The sequence below is a fragment of the Arachis stenosperma genome, chromosome 4, assembly GCF_014773155.1.
Source record: "Arachis stenosperma cultivar V10309 chromosome 4, arast.V10309.gnm1.PFL2, whole genome shotgun sequence".
Taxonomy (NCBI): domain Eukaryota; kingdom Viridiplantae; phylum Streptophyta; class Magnoliopsida; order Fabales; family Fabaceae; genus Arachis; species Arachis stenosperma.
Genome location: NC_080380.1, coordinates 143,247 through 168,418, shown reverse-complemented (window position 1 = coordinate 168,418; position 25,172 = coordinate 143,247). Strand labels below are relative to the sequence as shown.

Sequence of the window (25,172 nt, the reverse complement as noted above, 5' to 3'; positions counted from 1 at the left end):
TCTTTATAATTTATAATTTATTTATTTTAATACAAATAAAGAGTTCTTATGTTGATATGGCACTCATACATTGAGTTTAAGAATTATTTACTTAGGAATCATCATTAAAAAATTTTAAAATTTTATTTATAAATCATTATTTACTTCAATTGTTACTTTTTAAATTTTTAAATATATTTTCTTAGATTATTAAGTATTTAATTTTTAATATTGTTAAACTAATTTAAAAATTTTATGTATAAATTATAAATTATTTGCTTAAATTATTTTTTAAAAATTTTAAATTATAGTTATATTTTATTTTATATAATAATATTACTTTTTATTTTAAAAAAAAAAGACTAAGGGCTTGTTTGGGTGAACTTCTAAGAAAAGATTTTTTTTCGAATTATTTTTTTTAAAAGATCTTATGAAAAAATAAAAGTAATTTTATGTTTGGATATCTCATCCAAAAAGATCTTTTTATCTATCAATTATATTTGGATATAACATTATAAAAATATTTTTTTATTTATTTATTACATGAAAAATATCTTTTCTTTTTAAAGAAAAAAAATCTTTTAAAAAAAGATGTAAATTACAACTTCTCAAAAAAGATATCTTTTATTTTTCTAGTACTTTTACTTTTACTACTAAAAATTTATCAAACACGCTAAAAAAAGATCTTTTTTCATTAAAAAATCTTTTTTTATCAAAATAATTACACCCAAACAATTACTAATAATAAGTTCACGTAATAACAATAATAATTTTATCTAAAAAATTAAATAAAAAGATGATACAATCTCTTTAATTTAAATTTACAGAATAACTTAACTATTTTACCTATCAAATTAGTTACCTCATACTTAAAAATTTAATATATTAATGTATTCTATATAATTTGAAAAACATAAAATTTTGAACAAAAATATTGAAATATTTAAATCGAAAATATAATTCAAAAAGTTTTATTACTTTATATATGATGACAAATGTATATATTAACTAATGTTGTAAGTACTATTCAATAAGAGTAATACAACGTAACCAACAAATATTATTTTAGACTAATATTTAACTAACAAAAAATTATTCTATATTTATAGATATTTATACACATAAAATATATCATTTATACCTATATTTATCGAATTTATAAATTATTTTTTGATAGAGAACAACACATTAAGCCAAAAAAAAAAAACTAGATAAAAACTATCCTAAAAAATACAATTCCAATAAAATCTGCATGAAAACTTAAAAAAATACATAAAGAAATGGAAAAGAAAAAATGACATCTCAGTTGAAATTCATAACATTGCCATGCCAATCTATCTGCACAAACATTCACTTCTCAAAACTCATGATAGATGTTCCCAATCTTAACCTGCTGCAAAATTCTTTAATAGATACAAGTCAACACAGTTTGCAGTCATATTTGTCAAAATTTATATTCATATTTTTTTATTAAAAATAATTTAATATTTGTATTGATCAAATACTAATCAAAATTAATAAAAAAACACTAACTCCCAAGGGTTTGCTACATCTCTAAAGTATTTATAAGCATCCGGACTTCTTTCATTAACCTAGAATACGTCTTAATTTCAATGGATCTATTACTATCAACTTCAATTTCTTTAAAAAAAAAAGTTGACTTTCATTTTCCTCCTCAACAAATAATTGCTTAATTCTTTAACATCATATTGTTTAAAAGCATTATAAACCTCCTAGCAATATAATTGCTAACAACTTTTCTCTATAAAATCTATTTCACAATAACCCCGACTATCATAATAAATGTTTCATGACGAACATGCATGTTAAATTCTCAATATTGTTTAAATATGCACCAAAATTTTTATGTTGTATATCAAAATTTATGTGTTGTACATATTGTTGATTAGATGTCAATATTTAACATATGTGATCCTACAAAAATTTTTATAATGAGCACAAAAATTTTTGTACTTACACCAAAATTTGTATGTTTGGCACCCAAGTTTCGCATTATGTATATTTTATTTTGTTGGTTGAGTATCAATGTTCTGAACATGTGATCTTTCAAAAAAATTTGTATACTAAAAATTTCTATGTTGTGTACCAAAATTTATGTATTGTGCCTCAATTTCTGTGCACTGATTTTCTGAACATATATAAAAAATGAAAACGAGACAACATTGATAATGATAACAAGCGAGAATGGGAAGGAGAAGAAATTAAACAAGGAGAAGAAGAAAAAGAAGACATCAATAATGATAACAAGCGAAGATGGGAAGGAGAAGAAATTAAACAAGGAGAAGAAGAAAAAAAAGACATCAACGGTGGTGGCAGCAACGACTCAGCAACAACATTGAAAAAGAAGCGCGCAAGAAAAGAAAAAGCAGCATCCGCATACATATGAAGAAAAAGAACTGAAGAAGCGTGCAATGACTTGGTTGAAAATTTGGTTTAAAAGAAATTTGGACATCTAGCTTTTTTGTTGTGAATAATATGCATCAAAACATAAATTCAAACTTTATGATATATCAGTTGCAGAAAAGATAAAATCTTACATAGTTGTTGATCCCAAATCCGAATAAAGGAGAATGATCATGTTAGGCGTCGACAACCAACATAAAAACTACCAAATCTTTATGACATTAACAAAACACGTTATTATTGTTTATTATAAAATTATTTTTTTAACCCTCATTTTTAGAGGATTTAGAGTTAGAATTTAAAATTTAAAATTTAAGATTTAGATTTTAGAATAAAAAAATAATTTCAAAGAGTTAATTGATATTAGCCAAAAAAAATTGGCTCATTAGTTGAACTCAAAATTAAATTCTCCATATTATCTACAACAAAAGATGCCGAGATTTTAAAGCATCAAATTTGCCTTTACTTCGTCACTCCATTTTTTCAAAAGGACATATTTTTCTTTCGTAATATGTATAGATTTTGTTTGGTAAAAAGACAAATTTGTTGTTTTTTCCCTCAAATCTTGAAAGACAAATTTATCCTATGAGTTTTTGGTCAAAAACAAGTTTGGATATTTCCTCTATATAATTATCAATTTAATTGAAATAATAAGTAAAATATCATCATAATAGATTTGAAAAGCAAGACTAAAAAGCTAATAGTAATAATAATAGTTAAAAAGAAAAGGCCAAAATCAAAGCAAAGGAAAAAAAAGATTACTTTCCATAATAAGGAGTAAAACCATATTTACACGGTTAAAACCTTAACTAGATATGACCTCAATGTAATATGTTACCCCACACACCCCCTAACTCCACTTGACGAATAGAAGGAGCAATTATGGCATTGTCCAAAGAGAAGCTTTGGTGGACTTCTTGAAACTTTCTACCAAAACCTTTCCCTCGCAGCACACATCACATGACTGCTGGGTGTTTCCGCACAGAAAGAAGCATAACAATCTTTTATATTCATAAAGAGCTAAAAATGCCTACTCTATTTGAATGACTCCCAAAGAGGCACTTCTAAGCTGCATTAGCATTAGGAAATACCATCATCAAACCCCTAGCATTTTCTGTACTTTCATAATAATGATCACAATTTCTACTGCAGATATATTCTTTTGTGATTACGATGATATTATCTTTTGAGCTACACAGCATACCTTTAGATTTGAAGGCGAATGCCAAGTTTTATCTTGCATAACGGTCCACAAGAACTTTAGCTTTATCTGACGCAAAGAACCGAGCCTGCACATAAGATGTGGGTTAACACTATATGTTCATAACAGTATAACGACATTAATCAAAACAGCCTTTTTTAAATCATCGGTCTCACATATATGCAGGGCTATGTATTTGCATTTTATTTTTAACATCTTATCAACTACTCATCAGTAATGCAAATTTAATAAATCAAACATACCTGTATGAACATCCTCTCTGCATCTCCAATATTTTTGTTTTCTTTTAGGATGATTCCCTACATAAGTACAATATCATATTTGAATTGAATGCATGGCTGAGAAGGCAAACGAAATTCAGGTGAAAAATGGTTGAGGAAGAGGAAGAGATTGATATAAGAAACATAACACAAAAGGTATGATGTACTCTTTATTTATAACGGTCAGTTTGGTAAAGTTTGTATTTTTTTTTCAAAATAGTTTAACAAAGCTGACTTTTGAAAGAGAGTTTTCTAAAAGTTGTGACAATTATTTTTGGTAAATCAAACTAAAAATAACTTTCAATAAGCACAAACAACAACAACAACAACAACTATGTTTGATAAAACAACTTTTAAAATTTAAAAAGATCATAATAGACATAAATATAAGGGTAAATTTGGATATTTATTAATATATAAGGTTATATTAGACTTTTTTTAATTTTGATAAGCACAAGTTATCTTTGAAAAACACCTCCTTAGGTGTTTACAAAAGCACCCCTAGCAAGTACATGCACATAATCTTTTTTATTTACCAAATACAAAACGAGGTGCTTGATCTTCCTAAAAGCACAAACATCTTTCAAAAAATGTTGCCATGCAGGCCAATGAATCCATGGCCTAGCCAAAAGAAAGAAGTCTGGTGGCAAAGCAACCAAGAAACCAGAAGGAACAGAAAACTGTAGCTGTACACTGATAAATTCCAATATTATATACATGTTCATTATAGATTGATTTTATGCAATATTAATGTAAAAGTGTTTACTCAGTTATCCATCCATGTATTTAAATGCGATGACTACTAACTTCCTCAAATGCCACATGCATAGTGAATGAGTTATATTGTTAGTTTTACAGTGTGCAGCACTTTATCGTTTATACTGCCAACATGAAAAATTAGATTCTAAAATTCAACTTATGTTATTTCGTTAATTTGGTTTACCGCGAACAGAAATGATCATAAGCTCCATGCTTAGTAATAATGAGAGAAGTTACAGACCTTAGCTAAGTATCCACGGAAATCATCAGGATATGTTGATATGAGCTGATCATAAACAGCTACAGCATCACTGACATGGCCCCAATCGGAATAGGCTTTCCCAAGAAGTAATTCAACCTGAGTATTTCATAATATGAAAATAGGGAGACAAAATGTAAGAAAAACAATGCAAAATATACGCATTGAATGTTTTCAATGTGTGAAAAAATGAGTAACATTAAGTATGTACTATAAGAATGCAACTGCTTCTTCAAGAAGACTTAGGTGAAAGCTAACCAATTTGGTAGCTGCCATTGACACTATTTTATTAAATTCATCCATCTGGCTATATAAAGGACTTCAACATACAATAAAAATCATTCCTGCTGTGCTTTATGAAAATGCAATTTTTTGAATTTTTACAAGGAAGTGGGAGATCATTTAAAAGCATCCCATCTTGTTAAAATTATTATCACAATGTGAAAATATCAAGGTGTATAGTTTCATTATGATAAAAACCTGTACTGGTTCATGTAACAATACAATTTTTATCTACCTGTTCCATGGGTCTTCAAAATTTGTCTATCTATTTCAATAATTTGCAAAAAGAGCAGAAATATAATATATCAATTATTTTAGAGAATAAGAGTTTACTTGGAATGGATCCAGCTTCCCTGTGTTTGTTGGGCTGCTATCAGATTTTGCGCTTTCCTTTACAGAACTCAGACGCTCACGACAGGAAAGAAGAAATTGAACAGCCTGTTGGAGAAATGATGGAAAAATAATCTTTTTTTTTTTATTCAACTAGTCGACACATCCACTAAAACCAGTGTAAAAAATAACTCCATATTTCTGCACAATATAAGAGCTTAACGAACCAGAGTGGCCATATTAGTTTGGCCTCCATAATTTTATTTTTTAGGTTTCAGTTTAGCCCCTAAATGCCATTAATTTGTTTTTTGGTCCCTACATCTGAAGATAGGTCTTTATGTTTTTCATTTTAATTGAGAGTACGTTGTCACTAATTTTAGTAGCCCGTACATCCTAAGAATCCTTTATCATGATGACAAACCTCGTCTGGCTTTTTGGCAGCAAGTAATGAATTAGTAAGGCCCCGCAGAACTTCAAATTCGATATCCTTAGACACCTGTCATTCACAATAGGCTATTTACAGATACTTCCAAATGGAATTTAAGCCAGATATACTCAAAAGTTTCAACTTCTAGGTGGACATAACAGATAGATTACATTTATTAAAAAATTGGAAATATTATGACTGGTAAAGAACTGAATATTGAGCGCATACTTTAAGAAAAAATCCAGAAGATATGAATAGAAAATACAGATATCATAATCTATCCCAAGTTCTAACCTAAATTATTGGTTTCCTTAAAATACTTGACTCTTCGTGACCTTGCTAGAAATTAAGATGTGAGTATTTAGTTCACAAAAAGAATCCACCAGCAAAGAGCAGTTGAAATGTTGAAAGACTAACTAACCATTGCTGAACTTTTATATGCAGCAATACTCCCTTCATAATCTTTGAGTTCATACTTAACTTCTCCAAGCAAACGGAAAACATCAGCATCATTTGGTTTTTCCTTAATTGGGACCCAACAAAAGAATCAGTTACAAAATTAAAGGAAGATCAAACAACAACAAAATATATGCAACGTTTCACAATATATCCATGGTAAAAACATTATCAACCTTTGTTAAAACATCAAGTAGAGAAGCAGCTCTTGTATATTCCCCTAGTTCTGCCAAAGTTACTGCAGCTCCCTGAAAAATATTTTCAATGTATCTAGACACACAGAAATGGGGAGAAAAGAACTAACACCTATGACTTACTTCAAGAGCAGTTGCATCTCTTGGGGAGTTCCTTAATGTTGCTTCAAACTCCTCAAGTCTACTCTGCCATACATCAGGAAGTACATATAAGACGGGCAAAGAGATCGAGGGGGAACATGATGTAATATATTTACCAATCACACTATGAATACTGTGATACAAGATACTGATCAAACATATCCACTTATGCCAAAGCTATGCCTATGAAAGAACAACTATATGCTTTCAGTAGGTACATTTCACGTGAATTATAGTGAACAAAATATTAATTCAACAAGTTTAGGCATCCAGTCATGCACACAGAACAATCACAAATGCCTTTTCCAAATGGGGTTTGCTACAAATTTATCCAGCAACAAGCCAACAACATTATGTTAAGTCATAAACCAAATTTCACAAGGTGAATCTACATCTATATTCTCAGAATGGTTTCACTTGGAGAGTTCTTCTTGGTCATACTCTTAACTCTAATTAGTCATTAAGCAATCTTCCATGTAATCATATTGTTGAGTATAAGAGCAAGATTACTGAAATAACTTAGTGTTCAAGAAAACCAAGAATACTTCAAGACCAATCTGATTTATCAATTGGCTCTCTTGGTTTGTTTTCTGTTATAGTTAGTTAGCATCCTCTCTATATATAGAGCACTTAGCTATTGTTAACTGTAATAATACACTCAGTTTGTAATACAACTATACAATTCTCTAGTTCATAAAATCTGCATTATCATTACTGCAGAACAATTCTCTGCACTGCAACTAAACTCAATTCTCTTCTTCTTCACTCCCTTGATCTCTGGTACCTGACACATATCATCTAACTAGGGCTTATATTGGTCCTCTCGTATGGACAAACCACCTTAGGAGAAATTCTATAATGTTTTCCTAAATGGGTAATAGGCGCTATCCTGCTTTTCTTTGATGTATTTATGTTGTATCTATTTCTTCCTCATCTTGCCTGATCACATCAGCTATGAATAACATTGAAAACAAAGACATAACAATCTAAACTCAGCAAATGCCAACTGATTGCCAGACTAGAAAAGTAGAAATGATACCTGAAGAGTAGCCTTCTCTTTTTCCGACAGCTTACTACTCACCACGGCACTGTCTTCATTGGGACTAGCAATCGAATGAACACGATGAAGATAAGTGTGAACATTCATAATCATTAGTCTCAAGCAAGCATGGTTATATATATATATATATATATATATAAGTCTGATGCAGGATTTAATGTAAATAGACTAGGAACCTCAACTCCAACCAAAAAGTAAGAAACCACCTTAGTTATAGTGGGTTGAAACTAAAATAAAATGTAATACAGAAGGAAGAAACCATTTTTGCACATGATTTGCTGTTTATCTAGGATCATTGCAGACTAGAACAAGAATAATTTGTATCATAGAATGGCTCAACAAGCAATTGGCAAACCAAAGCCATACAGTGTGAAAAGAAAAATAACAATTAAGTAAATGGTATGAGGCCAAGAGCTATACTTGCGGAGTTAATGTATATTGTCCGGTATTAGGTGTACACATGCATACCTTCCAGAAGGAAGAAAATCTCCAAAAGCAAAAACGATACCGAAGACGGCAACAGCTACTCCTACTCCAATCTGTGTCACGATGGTTATGTATACATATAAAGGAACATTTACATGTGGTAGAAAATAAGAGATTTTTACCTTGGTAGCAAGGCCAATTGTCTTCTGGTCCGAAGATAGCGGTGGTGGTGCATCATAGTCAATGGGTCCAAACTGTTTTTGATCGTCTGCTTTCTTTTGTTCAAGGGCAGACCTGAGCAGTGTAGCAAGTTCCCAAATTTGAGTAGAAAAATTACCAAATGAGTAAGGAACAGAAAGAGAAGAACTAAAGTTGTACCTTCTAACTGCTTGAAGTCGTTCTTCAAAGTCAAGATCCAAAGTATTGTTGCGAGACTTGCCGTCGAGCTGTGGTGCCGGTGCCTCTGCAGAGAAAAAAGCATCCAAAGTTTGATGACTATACAGTGAGTAGTGAGTGGTGAATAGAATAAGAAGAGGATTGCAATTACGAGTGGATGGAGGACGAGATGTTGACCCCCTGCTACTGAGTTGAGCCTGTTAGCATCTTTTACGAACAACCATCCCTAAAATAAAATACAATACAGAGAGAAAATAGGAAGACCTTTGCTTCGACACCAAACCTCTGTCCTTGCCAGTCCCAGCTTCTCCTTTGTTCGTCTGAAATGAAGCAATCAATGAATCAATGAAGAAGAAGAAGAACAAGAAGAAGAAGAATACCCTACCTTAATCCTGCTGTTATCTCCAAGGCCAAAACCACGGCGTGGGCTTGGCTTCGAATCGGAGCAATGTATTCTTCTACAGTGACAATGACACTGACACCAAAACAGTCCGCTGCTTCTCACTGACATAGTCCACATATTCATAATCAGCCACCTACTCTCAAGTTTCAATGCACTCACTTCATTCAAGTTTCCAGCACACTGCACTGCACACCGCCATGACATACATACCACAAATAAACAAATACTAAATCTCTCGATATTCTTATATCAATTGTAAAATGAATTTCCCACCTCCCATGATCCCATCTATTATGATTATTACCAAAATGAAATATATAAGATACAAATACAAAATTAGATACACATATCAAATATATTTAATTTGCACTATATAAAAATTAAATTCAATTTTCAAAACAAATTATGAATTTTGTTTACTTTATTAAATATAGTCAAATGTTCTTTTTTAATATTATGATATTTTTATTGAGCTAATATTTAAAATAGTCCCTAAAAGATACTTCGATTTCTATTTTGGTCCCTGAAAGATAAAATTAATCAAAAGTGTCCCCGAAGATACCGACGTAGATGGAGTTCGTCCTTCCGTCATCTCAGTTGCTAAGGTGTGTAACGTTTGCTGAGTTGGAACGTTAAGTTACAACGTGGCACAGACCAAAACGACGTAACATCAATTCTCCACCCCAAAACCATGGGACGACGTTGTTTGTAGTCCAGAGTGGAATTTTCAAATTTTTTCCCCATCACCTCCTCTCATAACAGCCCTCTTCAACTTTAGCTCCAAAACCCCTCATCACCTCTCTACCATGTGACTCTTTGTCTTGAGACACTTGCCTATTATCAGAACCTCCTTGTTTACTTGACGACCTTTGTGCGCATCGACATTTGTGGAAGAGTTGGCGTTACTAGAGTGGAAAGTTGGAGGAGCTCGCGGAGAACTTACGCAGTTGGAGGAAGGAACAGTAACTGCCACAGGTAAAGATTTAATTTTTTGTCAGCTTTTGTTGATTTTGCAGTGTTGGTGTGTGTTGCTTTATGTTGACGTAGTTCTAAGAACCATTTAGTTAGATCAGGGTTTGGAGTTGACGTTACTAGACAAGGTATGATATTAGGAAGAACATGATCTTTGTGAGGTTGCTGTGACGGGTTTCATGGTTATTATGCTGTGGTTATTTTGGTGTTTGGTCTTAGTCGAGGGTTTGTGATGATTATGAGTATGTTGGTTGTTGTGTGTTTACATGCAGTTGTTATTCTGAGTTTGTTTTATATTTGTTGTTGATTAACGTTATTTGATTTTTACTTTTGTAGATGGAGGGTCCTCCTATGACATTTATATTTCACCATGGTAGTTAATGGGAGTTGACAATGACACACTTGATGTGTTCTTTGTGAAGTTCCTCTTGAATCTAGATTGAGGAGGCTGGCCACAGATGATAATTTGATTGCAATGGTCAAAGACTATAGGAGGAACTTCAATTTGATCAATCTGTATTTTGAGCATGGTGTTTCAAAGCCGTTTGTGGTTGATGAGAAGAAAAAATATGTGAAAAAAAATAAGCTATCAAAGAGCACTTTCAACCCACTAAGCTACCATTTCATCCAAAAGCATGCTCTCAATCCTCGAAGGCCTCAGGTGATGGTAATAGATTATACTCTCAGCCCTCAAAATTGCTTTCTCAGTCCACTAAGTTGCCTACCCAACCCACTAAAGTACCAAGTCAATCCACTAAATTGCATACCCAGCCCACTAAGCAATCCTTTCAGCCCACTAAGGTATCCACCAAAGCCACTGGATCATCATCTAAGCCCACCAAACCATTATCTCAGCCCATCAAAAAATCGCATGACCCTATTGATACTTCATCACAACCCAAAAAACTCTATACTCAGCCTACCAAGCCTACCTCTGCTCCACCTCAGACCAAAGCAAAGACCAATGTCACTACCACCACAAGAGCTGGAAGGCATGTGAAGACATTAGAGGTTGAAGAAGACAGTGACTCTCATGACTCCTATGAGAATGTTGAGGACAGCCTTTACAAGCCTCCAAATGTGCTAAGAGATGATGAATACAATTGTGACAGTACGATGGTGTGAACTCTACAAAGGTGAATAAACATGGTGGTGGACTTGGGAAAGTACACTTTCACTTATAGGTTCTGGCCACTCACAGATAAATTATCCAACTCTTTCATTCCTTCTCTTACTCTCACTTAGTAAGAATTGATTTCAATTTTTTCATTAAATTTGTATGTGCTGGCAACAGGAATGCCATGTATGCATGCAATTTCAGCCATTCAGGATAAACATGGTAAGATGACTGAGGAATACTGCCATGAATGGTTGACAACGGAGGCATATTAAAGGACATACTGTTTCAATGTCAACCCAGTGAAAGGACAAGATCTGTGAAAAAAAAAATTGTCACCTGCCCCTGTCCCACCCCTAATTAAGCCAAAACCCAGCAAGCCTACCAAGAAGAGGAGAAGAGACATGGGTGAACAACCAACTGGGTCAAGCCCTAGGATGAAGAGGAAGTACAATCTAATCACGTGCATGTATTGTGGTGAAGTTGGACACACAAAAGAGGTTGTGCAAAGAAGAAAAAAGTGGATACTGAGAAATAAGCTAGGCAAATGCAACTGCAACTTGCACTTGTTAAAGAGCCTACTCCCCCTACAGATGAAACAAACACCAAAACTAATGATATTCAATCCCTTTCTCTATCTTCTCCACCAGTCCAACCACAACCTAATGTGACAATCAGCCAACCAAAAGGCTCCCCACCAAAACAAGAAAGCCAATCGTCTGTTGAAGACCTTCAAGTTATTTACTATTGCTTTATCTTTAACACCATTTGCATTTATTTAGTTGAAAAATAATGGTTCTACCAACTAGGAGTGGAAAAAGGCCAGGCTGCCTGCCAGGAACCTGCAGCCTAGCCTGTGTTTGGCCTGACCTGGCCTGTCCTGTTATAAAATAGGCACAGACTCAAGCTCTTATAAAAGCCTTATTATATTAATAGACCAGACCCACGCTCACTAATTAGTCTTATTGGTCTGTCAAGCTTGCTTGGGCCTTTTAATATATAATTACATATATAAATAATTTTTTTATTATTAACAAAATTATGAGATATTTTAAATTTATTATATTTAATTATAAATAGTTTTGTATATTTTAAATACTTTAAAGTTTAAAAATTCTTATAAATATTAAATATGACATTTTACATATAAATATATTTATTAAAAAATATTTTTTTAAATAATATTTTTATTTTAAAAAAAAAATTAGCAGGCTTTTTAACAGGCTTCAGGCCAGACTGAATAACAGGTCAGGCTTAGTACTTTGAAAAAAGCTTATAGCAGGCTGCAGGCTAAGCTCAGGCCAATCAACTACATGACAGGCCAGGCCTGTTAAGAGTAAAGCCTGGCCTAGTCTGACCTTTTTTCACCCCTACTACCAATTGGCCTATGCAGGATGCAAAGAGAGGAAGGCCACCCAAATTGCATGCCATTAAACGTAAGGCAAGATTAAATGCCTCCACCAAATCACCTGTGGCCATATCTGCTGAAACACTGAAAGGAACAAGTTTTGCAACTGTTAAGAAGATGCAAAGCTTCATGACATTTGTACTAACTTCAGGTTTCAAGCATCTAAGAAAGAAAGATTAAGAACTTTAATTAGGAAATGTATTTTGTATGTCGTTGTTATTAGCTTTTTAGGAACAGGGTTGTGTAAACTAGTTGTGTTATCAGGATCTTTTAGTTAAGCTTATTATGTTGTTTTATTTAGGTGAACAATACTATAGAATCTTTGTTTTGAATTGCTCTGTTAAGTTGTGGATGCTTGATTACCCATATAGTATATCTACTAAGATAATATGATATGATTATAATGCTTGTTATGGATTATAACAATTATTATGTCTATTTTGATGTATACAACTTTTTGGTGAATTTATATTTAGGTACAAACATCACCATATTGTATTTTCAATGAAACTCATCATACTCAAATGAAAAGTTTATGTTGACTTAAATACAATTAAGCTGGAACACCTGATTTAATTCGTAAGTCACATCATCATTACATATCAACTAATTCAATCTCAAAGCTCTAACAACACCCCTAAAGCACAACAACATGACACTCCATTTGTAGTTTTATTTGAAGATACATGTGAACAAAAGTGATGCATAAATGATAGTAGCTACAATCATTGCAAGTTGCAACTAAGATATACATTATTCGCATCTTCATTGCTCTAATTTCATTCTCCAAGCTATCCAATCCCCATGAAACATTTAATCTTCATTCATCATAGTCACCACCAACCTCTACATCAGTTTCTCCCCTGCTGCGTACCATCATCATCAACCCACCTAACAAAGTTGCAGTGGCTTTCCTTCTGAATATTTTCAGAAAAAATATTAATTTCAACTACCCAACAAAATAGATATAGAAAAACGGGAAATAAAATTAATTTACCCGTACTCATCGGGTATATATCTTGCACAAATGTGGAACAATCTATCTGGATTCTCTCTTGTACCAGATTTTTTTATCGTTGTCCTCAACCCACAAAAACATGTATGGTCCTTGATCTTCCTCCTCCGTCGCATACAAGAGTTGGAACTATGGCTACTAAGAGATTGAGACGGCAAGTCACCGCTGCGACTTCCATTCAACATGACAGCGACTGAACAAACATATAGGGTCATCTACTACGAGAATCACACATTTATGCTTTAAATTGAGGTTAGGTTAGGGTTGTAACATTAGGACTAATTTGAGCTAAATAAATAAACTTATCTGTTCAGCATTAACGTTAGTCACGCTAGAGTGTGCCAAACTTAACGCTTCAGCTTAGCAAACGTTACACACCTCAGCAACCGAGATGACGAAAGAACGAATTCCATCAACATCGGTATTTTTTGGAGACACTTTTGATTAATTTTATCTTTCAGAAACTAAAATGAAGATCGAAATATCTTTCAGAGACAATTTTAACTATTAACTCTAGTCTAAAATTATTTACTATTATATTATTAAACTGAAAAGTTAATATGATTCTCGCTAGTTACAGACAGGATAAATAATTTATTTTAAAAATACTTTTCAATTGATTTGTTGTCATTTGAAATTCTATATAAATTAAATCTAATTATTTTAATTTCGCTCAAATTTTATCAAAACAGGTAAGAATATCCTGTTGAAAGTGAGATAGTACTTTGATTTTCATTTTTCACAAAAGTCTAAATTTAGAATTATATTTTGATATACCAATAATATAACAATTATCTAATTAAATTTACATATTTAAATAACTTTTTAAATAGTTAAAAATTAATTATCTTTACTATGTGACCATAAATAATTAAATACTTGTATAAACATTTGTTATACTATCAACACATAAAAATTAAGTTAATAACTTTATTATAAAATCTTTCAAAATTTTATTGAATACTTATCTTCTGTTTTTGGGTGACGGAGTACTTATCCTTTTAGAAACATATAACTTATAAGTTATAACAATTGTTTTTTCAGTGAAATACTTACTCTACTTGTCCTGTATTCCTGTTACTTTTTTAGTTTTTTTTCCTCTTTTCTTATACAGTTATATATATATATATATATATATATAAATTATTAAATAATTCAATAAATTTAACTAAATTATCATATAATAATTCTTAATTATTAACTTCACACAAAAATAACTATATCAATATATTGACTTTTTCTTTTAATTGTTTTGGGCATGCCTTTTGTTTTCTCTAATATTACGCTTTATTGAAGCGCTAAAACAATTGAACGTGGCAAAACATCTCCATATTGTAAGTTCAGGATCATGTTTAATGTGTTATTACTTATTAGACTGGCGCGGCGTTTCCGTCGTTGTCCGTTGAATGGCCGAAGAAGAGTTGGGGAAACAAAAATGGGGCCAAGGTGTGTATCAATGTATGAGTCAGGAAAAAAAAATATATTTATATTAATTTTTATATATTTTTATTTTGTATATTTTTATAATATAACAGAAAATTTTTTATCTTTTCTGTTTTATTATCGATTTTTTTATACCAAGAATAAAAAATAAAGATATATATAATATTTAAAAAAAAATGTCATTAACAAGTCAACATACATGATGCCATCATTCAATCAAAACCCAAAATTATGGTCCTCATTTCTCATTACTATTTGTCTACTTCACTCCACGTTCAGTCAATTAAAATATTTATTCCCACAAGCGATGAAGGACAGGACAATTCCGTATACATGACGATGTAAAATCAGGCAGGCTCTTCGATTCAATGCACATCATATATTGATAGATATAAGCATATAACCTATCCCATCCCTTCCCTATGCTTCCAAAATTATCAAAATCAAATTGGCCGCAGCAGAGATATCAACTCTCACATCACAGGAACACTGGAGCCATTACAAGCGTAATCGTTGCCAGCATCTTTATGAGAACATGAAGCGAGGGACCAGCTGTGTCCTTGAAAGGGTCTCCAACTCTGTCCCACCAGTCCAAGATTACAAGCAATAGAAACATTGATAGATGTAAAATAGAAAAAAAGCTGAAAAGCTCTATAAAATAACCATTGGCATGCATATGACATTCATTATTGCAAGAAAAAATAGCATTAAAATAAAAAGTAACTCCTTACGTGTCTCCTGTTACAGCTGCTTTGTGAGCATCACTCCCCTTGCCTCCAAGAGCGCCAGTCTCTATATACTTCTTTGCATTATCCCAGGCACCACCGGCTGTGTTCAGGAAAAGTGCCATAAGAATGCCAGCTACAGTTGCAAACATCAGCAAAGATGCCACAACTTTAGCCCCAAGTAAGGGATGCCCTGTGTAGTAACCCAAAATTCGAAACAGGAAACCTGCAAGTAAGAGAAAAATTTAGCAAACCATGGCCTAAAAGTATTCATACCAGCAATGTGAGGGTTTTGCTTACAAGTGATGATAAGGTTTCATGGAAGGTTTTGAAACTTCCAAACTTCAAAAATACTATTATTTCAATAAAGACTATCCACTTTCTAGTGTCCTTAAATATAAAGCATTAATCCCTTTTCACAGTTGTTTAGATTGTGGATCTTAGATACGGAGGGAGAAAGACTATGAATATGAAGAATACAAGTTCAAATTTCAGGAACTTGACAGCTAAAGGAGGGATAACACAGATCATGGAAAATGATACCATTTTGATATATTGAGATTGAATGATTCATATATTGGAGGAAATGAGGGAAGAGAAAGGCTATGAATAATGTAATCATATCAATATCATATTATTCATAACTTTTCTCTTTCCTTATTTCTCCTCTCCTACCTAAATCTCACAATCTCAGCAATAATAATATAAAAATGAGCAATTAAACACAGGAATTAACTCACCAACTACAATAGGTGAAATGATTGCCAAAGCACCAGGTTTTATCATCTCTCTCAATGATGCCGAAGCTACAATAGCAACACAGCGACCATAGTCTGGTTTCTCCTTGTAGTCCTGTACAAAATATATACAAAAAAAATAAATAAAAGGAGTAGTTCAAAACTTAAAATAATCCTCACGATATTACTTCAGCAACCAAAACTCACCATTATACCAGGCCTCTCAATGAACTGCCTTCTTACTTCATTAACAACCTCTTGCGCAGTTCGGCCAACAGCAGAACATGCCCAAGCACTAAAGACAAATATAAGCATGGAACCTAACAACCCACCGACGAAAACTTCTGGAACTGCAATATCAACCTGCAATTCAATTGTAAGTAGCTTTCAAAGAAATAATGAAATCTATTTAGATAATTGAATTGTAAGTAGCTTCAGAATAAACAAAAAAATAAATAAATAAATAAGAAGCAACGAAAACTAAGGTTAAATCTTCTTGAATCCAAAAACTTCCATTAACGTTCAAGGTAGGATTGGGAAAAGTTTAAGAGAATGACTACACTAGGAAGAAATAGACTTTATAACTTACAAGGGCTGGATTAAAATTTTGAAAATGTAAAGACTAAAACCAAAGAACATGTAATAGAGAATGAGTAAAACATGCTCAAGGATAGTTAAGTAATTAAGTTGGAACTAGTTCTGCAGACCTGTTTAAAAGGTTGATGAGCAAATGCGGCAACCTCATCCATATAAGCACTAAACAAAAGGAAAGATGCAAGAGCAGCAGAACCAATGGCAAATCCTTTGGTGGTGGCTTTTGTTGTGTTTCCTACAGCGTCGAGGACATCGGTGATCTCTCGGACACTTTCAGGCTAAAAAGAGATCAATTGTCAATATACTTTACATGAGAAATATCAGAAATAACACTGGACAAAATTATTTTGGCCAGAACTACCTGCTGACTCATCTCTACAATGCCTCCAGCGTTATCAGCTATTGGGCCAAACATATCCATCGTCAGAATATAAGCTGCAGTGCTAAGCATTCCCATAGTTGCTACAGCTGTGCCAAACAGCCCACCAATTGGGTTTCCTGTCTCGTCTACTAGTCCACAGGTTTGGCCCAGCCAGTAAGCTGAGATAATTGCTACACTGATGACAAGGACAGGAAGAGCAGTTGACTCAAGACCCAAACTGACTCCAGCAATTATATTAGTCCCATGACCAGTGGAGCTAGAAAGGGCTAATGTGCGCACAGGTTCATGCTTGTAGTCAGTATAATACTTAGTGATCCAGACAAAAACATAAGCAGTAATAATACCAACGAGCCCACACAAAGCAAAATTGAACCATGCTGAAGGTGCTTGCTCAGTATAAAGTAACCACCGTGTAGACTGCAGATCAATTCAATTCAAATAATAATCAGAATATATACTGTAACAAGAATTGGGAAAGATTCAAGATATTTCACTGCCCCAATCCTAAACAGAAATATAGCAATCAATTATATCAACTGGAGAAATTAGAAAAGCCAAATTCAAATATCACAATCGAAGATTAACAATTACCAGAGCAAACGCCACAACAGCTAAAACTATTGTAATAGAATATCCTTTCTGAAGAATTGTCATTGGATCCTCAATTGGAGCCATTACTCCAGATTCACGTGTACCCCTAATTGAAAATATTCCAACCGAGGAAACTACCAGATCAAATGAGTGGACAACAAGAGGAAACAAGATGAAGCCAGATGGATCTGAGTCAAAAGAGAAAACATCAAATTAGAAAAGCATACATAAAGCAATGGGTAACCAAAATCAGTAAGCAAAGCATAGACACATTGGGGTAACTATGTAGTGGGTACTTGGCTACTTGCCTTCAATTTTACAACGTTGAGCCATTGTTCCTCCAAGTATCATAGCACTGATTATTTCAGCTGCAATACTTTCAAAAAGATCAGCACCCCTAGCAGCACAGTCTCCTACATTATCTCCAACCTTAAAACCGAAATAAAACAATTATGGCATAAAAGAATGCAAGTAAAAAAGCCTAGCCAAAAAGCATAAACAAAAGTGCAGATTATAAACATGAAGCAGTTCACTTCACTTGGTTTAGGTTTTATAGTTTTGCAAGTACAATTTATTTGACAAATAAATAAATAATATAATAATCAGCTCATGTATATTTATATCAATCAATCGATAGTGTTTACTTAAGATTTTCGTGTGTATTTATAAGTTGGCCTGAAGCAGAATATTAAGTTCTTAAAGTTTAAGAAACGGAAAATAAAGGCAGTTCTCAATACACATTACTACAAGCATATAACTAACGTTTTATATACCGTACTTTTGCCTCTATATATAAAATAATTCAGAAAACCCAAAAGTGACCGTCAAATGTCTTAGAAAATCCCATAAATCTGTTTAAGGAACTTGTAATCAGAAACACCATCCATTGCTTAAGTTATACAGTCACCAACAGTGAATTAAATATATTCTATCATAGGTTTCCACGTTTGAAAATTCACCAAGTAAAACATTAATGTCGTCAAACTAGAGGGGGGGAAAGAAAGACATTCATTACTGGCTACATATACAACCTTATTTCAAAATCATTTCCACAAACATAAACAGGCAGTGACTAAAAACAGAGATTTTTTTAAATGTTTCTTTCTTTAATTAAAAAGGAAAATCAATATAATGTGCAGAATCTTCAAACTGAGGCAAACAAAATTAAACAACAAATACCAGATCAGCAATAACAGCAGGATTCCTAGGGTCATCTTCAGGTATTCCCTGTTCTACTTTTCCAACAAGGTCTGCTCCAACATCAGCTGCTTTTGTATATATTCCACCACCCAACTGAGCAAACAGTGCAACGAAGGAAGCACCAAATCCATATCCAACCAGAAGAAGAGGCACTGAGGGTGGAAAAGAATCAAATATGAATTAGAGACAGAGAGAACAGATAAGAGAAAAACAGCTAAAAGATGCAGCAAGTATTGCTCAATGCTAACAGTACAACGAAAATTACGTTGCAGTCATCAGTCAAATAGCTAATAAATAGACCTCAATAATCACAAATATAACATCTAAAACTCATTTTGGTCAAGATTTAATAATTTCCTCTTGCAAAGGGGGAAAAAACAGTCACATATATCTCATCCATTTTTTTCTTTTGCCCTTATTTTCAGTACATTGAGGAACCATTAATGACCTAAGCCAAATCCTCAACCATGTCAACCACCTGACCCATAGGCTCATTTTTAGTTTCAAAAATACCCACCGAAATGAAATTCACCACAAGTTATAAAACACTAATCAAACTGGAAACTAGCTCAAAAAGGTAAGAATTATGCATAAAAAGCACTTGTTCATGTTCAACACTAACAATTTACAAACAATCTTTTGCCAAAAAACAAAACAATTGGAGGGAGAAAACTACACATACAATCAGTAACTTTCATCGACCCTGGTGAGTCCACGCCAAGCCAAACATAAAATGTGGCATAAAGAACTGCTATCCCAATTACAGCCATACCAACGACGATGATAGCAGATAAACCGCCAGCACGAGTAGCTACCTGAACAACTTTCTTAGTGTTATATAGGAATAATGAACCAGTCATAGTTTTTGCGGGAACTGATAATAAACTAATGACCTGCAATGCCTCTCTTGCGGACCGTCTTGCAGCACTAGAGACTCTGACATTGGCACGAACAGACACCCACATCCCAACATATCCAGCAATCCCTGAACAAAGGGCACCTAAAAGGAATGCAGCTACAGTGATGTAAGCAGAAGTTGACCTGAAACAGAACATACATGACATGTAAGAACATGGAAAAGGTGGAAGAAAAGATCCATAGCCTCGGTATGACGTCACCTTCCCACACCAGAAGATTCCTGCTGAGGAGTCGTATTGCGAAACAAATATATGCAAAGAATGACAAGAGCAAGCAGCATTGCCATCTTGGATATACTCCCATATTGGGTCCTAAAGAAGCCTTCAGCTCCATCTCGTATAGCATCTGCTATCTAGAAAGCAATATGATAAGCTCAGGACAAGAAAACAATGAGTTCATGGTATGATATTCAAAGTCAGCATAAAAGACATCACAAATCTAGAATAAGTTTTAACATGTGAACTGTTATATAGTAAACAAATAGTTTGCTTCATCGGAATATTTCAAAAATTATTCATGTGCCTTACATGCAATAGCTTAAGATTTTGAGATAGTTGGTCCTTTATAAAATAAAAACCAAATAGCTCCACACTCTCCGATAGAAAATTAGGCCCTATGCATGAGATGTTTGCACTAGTGCCTTTGTTGCTTATTTGTCTTCTTCTTCCAACCAACTCTCTAGACAAGTTTTCATCATCTTGTCGTATATAGGTGGCTACTTAAAGCTCACTAACCCAAATCAACTAAACTTGAGAAAATTGAATGAGAATTCTAAATTTTCTACTTAACGCTCACTAACCCACATGAAAGTTATATTAATGCTAAATTGTTCTGTCAAAAGATTATGGATGAAATGCCACTTTTGTTTTAGCCAGGGATGCGACCTACAGCAATCGACCTCATCCTCTCTTACAGAATCCACAACAATCAACTTCTCTCTATTTGATAAAAAGATATAGTAGATATAGTTGTTCTACGTGATTCACATCACATTCTATATCAATATTTCATATCGTAAAACCCAGTAATCGAAATGAAGACCAGAATTCAATAAAAGGGAATATAAATCTAGAATGTTTGTGGGAGCAGGACATAAAAAGTTAAGCATAGGAAATAGAGTTACCTGAACCATTTCAGGGGGGCCCTCATCCTTTGCAAGCACCCACTTTGTAAGATATATAGACACAAGGAAGCTGAGAATACAAATAGAGATGACAAACACAATGATGGGAGATGTACTGGCTCCCATGTAAAAGATAGCCCCAAATCCGAGGAGCAAAAGAATGAATAGAACACGGACATTTATTCCCAGGAGAATACGAAATATCTGCAGAAAGATGGGAGTGAGAAAATGGTTGAAATTAGATGATGAAGGAAGCAGTGGTTGTGGAGTTAATTTACCAGTGGGGTGTAAGGTTTGGTGCGCATGTTGGGGAAAGTTCTTGGCCTGTCGTGGTAAGGCCCCAAAGAACCAGCCTCCATGTCGTCATCGATCATCATGCCGTGGCTGGAATTGACCCTGCGCGCCACAGGATAAGGGTTGTACTCACCACCAGATTGGGGCAAGTCACCCCCTGACCCCAGTCGCTGAATTTTGAATTCCCTTTTTTAATCCCACGCTCACTCTCCACCAACTCTCACTCAGCATGCAATGCAATGCACTTGCTTCTTGGATTTCTCCCTTTTTCGCTTCACTATTTCATAAAATTAAAAAAAGTAAATAATAAACTCTAAATGCATATATCCGAACCATTCGATTGCCACTCTAATTTCAAGAAATTAGATAGAATATGCAGAAATAGATCTGAAGGGATCGGAAACACGATCTATGCCTAAGCGAGTGAGTGAAGCCATTAATCGTAACTGAAATAGAAATTGGAAAAGATCTAATACTTACGGGTGTCAAGAGTGGTGAATCCCAATTGACCTTCAGCTTCCTTCCTTCCAGTTCACAGCAAAACAGGAAGGAACCTCTCCTTTATTTCTCTTTTCTTTTTCCCTTCTTCGTCTTTGTGTCTAATCACTGTTATTACTAACTGAGCACGAGCAGTAATAATTATTAATACTAAAATCGTCGGTTTTATTAACAGGACAACATATGGAACAACTCAACTCAACTCAACGGAAGAGAGCCTGCGCTTTCAAGTGTCACTCGCCACTCGCGCCGAACAGACCTCCCCTCTAATTCTATGGCTTCTTTCTTTTATTCCTCTTACTCTATTTTATTTAACTTTCACTCCATTTTTCTCAGGTTTTTAGTTCCAATCGGTCAGACCTGTCCAATAAACTTGCGCCGCGTCATTATGCCTTCATTCTAATTGGCTGTTCATTTCATTGTCAACGCTATCGCTGTTCGTTCCACGACTCACCAACGAGGCACAAACGGGGGAGACGCCCTGTATTAATAAAATTATTTGTTTTATGTGATTTATTATTTGCTATTCTTAAAAGTAAGAGACCAATATAAGAAATTATAGCGTATTATTGAGTGAGTTATCAAAGATATAATGTACAAGAGTATATATAGGTATTAGCAAAATCAAAATAATAAAAATATAAAATTTTATAATAAATATATAAATATATTATATAAATATAAATAATATTAACTTATCTTAATTGATCCTAATTATATTCTAATATTTTTTTTTAAATTTAAGTGAAGAGTAAACATCCAACTCAATTCGATCCCTGTCCATTTTATATTAGGACAAGGTGACTCCTCACAAAAAAAAGTTACTCATGTTGATCTCTGTCCGTGCTTAAAATAACTCATCGCGCTCTCTTCCTTGTATCCTCCGTCCATAGTTGACAAAAAAATATGATGTGACACTTATCAGTGCTAATCTGAAAGCTAGTTCAAAATCAAGTGCCAACATGGATTAGGAGAATTGGACAAGGGTCAATTTGTCCTCTTGTCACATTCAAAAACGATGTCATTTTTAGATTAAAGAGGGAGAAAACGTCGTTCTCACCCACATAACCCCCTAGACTCTAACTCGTATTTACAAAACAACCAAAACGCTTGTAACCTTCTTCACGTTAGACATTGATTTGGTGAACTTCTTTGATTTCGAAACGTTACAAAAGGAGTTGGGTTACACAGAAAACAAGACTATATTTTGGTTTGATAGCATGACACCTAACTTAGAATCTAGCTTACATATAATGAGGGGTGATGTTGCGATAAATGACATGAGAATAACAAGAGTAAAAACAAGGAGACAAATGAAATTTATATCTACTTTGATCATCTGATTAGTGTGCCAAAAGTTGTGGAGAAGGAGGAGCAAGCTGAGGAGGTTATTTTGAGTGACTCATCATCCTCAAGTGATAGGTATGAAACAACTGAGAACGAGTTATACAAACCACCTCTTCCGGGATATGAAGATACTCATAGCAGTGAAATGAGGAATAGAGAAGGAATGAGATATTGAAGAAAAAGAAGAAAAAAAATGGTATCACCAAGAAAGAGAGCTAGTCAGGGTCCAGTTGGTGAGATGAAATATGGACCAGATGGTGAAGTGAAGTCTGGTCCAAATATGACATTAATCAAGAGTGGCCCAAATAGTAGAGATAAGACTAGACTAAGTAAAGGTGGTCCAGATTATTCTCCAAAAATAGCCAAAAAATAGACTTCCAAAATTTATTCAAGTAGGAAGAGGACACATATTTTGAGGGATAAAAAAATTGGGGTGGAATGTGAAGTAAGTGAAGGGCCTGAAACAGGGAGTGGTGTGGGGTCTGAAAATGGACTGGATGAAAATATAGTGAATTCAAATTTTGAAATTGTTGAAAAAGAATTAAACTCGTATTATGACAAGCCTTGTGAATATGAGAGTGAAGCATTTAATAGCACAGTGTCAGATGATGATAAAAGTAAGACCTGCATTTGATGCTTTCAATGAGGAGACAGAATATAGGGAGGTTGAGTTTAAGGTATGACAAACATTCATCATAATGAAAAGTTTTAAGAATACACTAAAGGACTATTTTGTATATGAAGGGAAGGATGTAGTGTATAATTGTGCTAGAAATTTTGGTAGTAACCTAACTGAAAGACAATGGGTGACATCGATGTTGGTCAAGAGGCTACTGACTCAGCCTGACTTAAAACCTAAACAAGTTAGGGAGTACATGATTAAAAATTACAATGTACACCTTAGTGAAAAAAGGATAAGCAGGGGACTGAAGGCGGCTAGAGAGATAGTTATAGGCAGCGAACAAACTCAATAGGAAAAGATCTGTGACTATCTGATGGAACTACATAGGAGTAATCTAGGGAGTGCAGCTATGATTGATGTCATACTTCAGTCAGAGTCACTGCCACTGTTCGACAGATTATATATAAGTTTGGATGCATGTAAAAGGGGTTTTAAAGATGGGTGCATGCCTCTAATCGAGTTGGATGGATACTTTCTCAAAGGTTATTATGTTAGACAGCTGTTATCTGCAGTGGAGTAAGATGCCAATAACTATTTTTTTTTGTTATTATGTATGTTGTAATTTCGAACAAATGTAAAAATACATGAGGGTGGTTCTTGTCAATACTTCAGCAAAATCTGAGATCGCATTAAATTGAGACTAAATTTTATTTTTGATCAACAAAAAGTTAACTCTATATCCTAATATGTTAAGTTGTTTAATGTCATATATTTTTACATTTTTTATGTCCTAATATGTAAGATTGATATGATTTAATTAGAATTTGTTTACTGATAAGTAATTTAAAAACATCTGTGCATGGATGGTCAACAAAATACATTATATTATAAATACAATATTGTCTCCAATTAATCATATCCGTTGCTAGCTCTATGTTTTATTACACCCTAAATATATATATAAAATGAGAATATAACTTATAAGATAAATTAGTGTCTAATTACCTTCTTTTTGAAATATTTTTTATATATATAATTATTTTTAAGATTTTATTCTGGGACCTTTTTAATTATTAAATTATAAGTTACATGTTATCTCTACTAACTTATTTTTTATTATCTTTATACATATTTAATAAATAAAAATATAAATCAATACATAGTTAGC

The 25,172-nt window shown here is 33.5% G+C and overlaps 2 protein-coding genes across 5 annotated transcripts; both read right to left on the bottom strand.

The window, feature by feature from the left end:
• Window positions 1–1,143: 1,143 nt before the first annotated feature.
• LOC130976867 (uncharacterized) lies at window positions 1,144–9,285 on the bottom strand. Of its 4 annotated transcripts, none has more exons than XM_057901813.1 (16): window positions 9,001–9,285; window positions 8,880–8,935; window positions 8,767–8,801; window positions 8,598–8,682; window positions 8,402–8,513; window positions 8,262–8,332; window positions 7,773–7,836; window positions 6,716–6,778; window positions 6,575–6,646; window positions 6,364–6,465; window positions 5,937–6,011; window positions 5,519–5,623; window positions 4,886–5,002; window positions 3,868–3,924; window positions 3,608–3,692; window positions 1,144–1,382 (listed from the first exon to the last, which is right to left on the bottom strand). In XM_057901813.1, the coding sequence occupies exons 1-15, from the start codon at window positions 9,220–9,222 to the stop codon at window positions 3,636–3,638; spliced, it is 1,293 nt and encodes a 430-aa protein (XP_057757796.1). In that variant the 5' UTR covers window positions 9,223–9,285; the 3' UTR covers window positions 1,144–1,382; window positions 3,608–3,635. The 4 variants fall into 4 exon arrangements, with proteins under 4 accessions (XP_057757796.1, XP_057757797.1, XP_057757795.1 ...); XM_057901814.1 differs by having other exon boundaries at window positions 1,146–1,372; XM_057901812.1 differs by lacking the exon at window positions 1,144–1,382 and adding an exon at window positions 3,149–3,472 and having other exon boundaries at window positions 9,001–9,284.
• A 5,853-nt stretch (window positions 9,286–15,138) lies between these two features.
• Window positions 15,139–22,331, bottom strand: LOC130974128 (pyrophosphate-energized membrane proton pump 2). Its single transcript, XM_057898882.1, has 15 exons — window positions 22,018–22,331; window positions 21,522–21,814; window positions 21,244–21,447; window positions 20,321–20,472; window positions 20,096–20,243; window positions 19,885–20,017; window positions 19,182–19,354; window positions 18,311–18,431; window positions 18,003–18,190; window positions 17,391–17,828; window positions 17,143–17,307; window positions 16,643–16,798; window positions 16,439–16,550; window positions 15,705–15,924; window positions 15,139–15,551 (listed from the first exon to the last, which is right to left on the bottom strand). The coding sequence occupies exons 2-15, from the start codon at window positions 21,618–21,620 to the stop codon at window positions 15,452–15,454; spliced, it is 2,409 nt and encodes an 802-aa protein (XP_057754865.1). The 5' UTR covers window positions 21,621–21,814; window positions 22,018–22,331; the 3' UTR covers window positions 15,139–15,451.
• Window positions 22,332–25,172: the final 2,841 nt, after the last annotated feature.

Excerpts from the sequence above, each read along its gene's own strand:
- LOC130976867 (XM_057901813.1), bottom strand. The coding sequence starts at position 9,222 with ATGTCATGGCGGTGTGCAGTGCAGTGTGCTGGAAACTTGAATGAAGTG. Across the intron at positions 8,333-8,401 it reads CAATTGGCCTTGCTACCAAG|ATTGGAGTAGGAGTAGCTGT; the intron begins GTAAAAATCTCT and ends ATCGTGACACAG. Across the intron at positions 3,693-3,867 it reads CAGAGAGGATGTTCATACAG|GCTCGGTTCTTTGCGTCAGA; the intron begins GTATGTTTGATT and ends TCTTATGTGCAG.
- LOC130974128 (XM_057898882.1), bottom strand. The coding sequence starts at position 21,620 with ATGATGATCGATGACGACATGGAGGCTGGTTCTTTGGGGCCTTACCAC. Across the intron at positions 20,018-20,095 it reads CCGCAAGAGAGGCATTGCAG|GTAGCTACTCGTGCTGGCGG; the intron begins GTCATTAGTTTA and ends AAAGTTGTTCAG. Across the intron at positions 18,191-18,310 it reads TCAACGTTGTAAAATTGAAG|ATCCATCTGGCTTCATCTTG; the intron begins GCAAGTAGCCAA and ends CTTTTGACTCAG.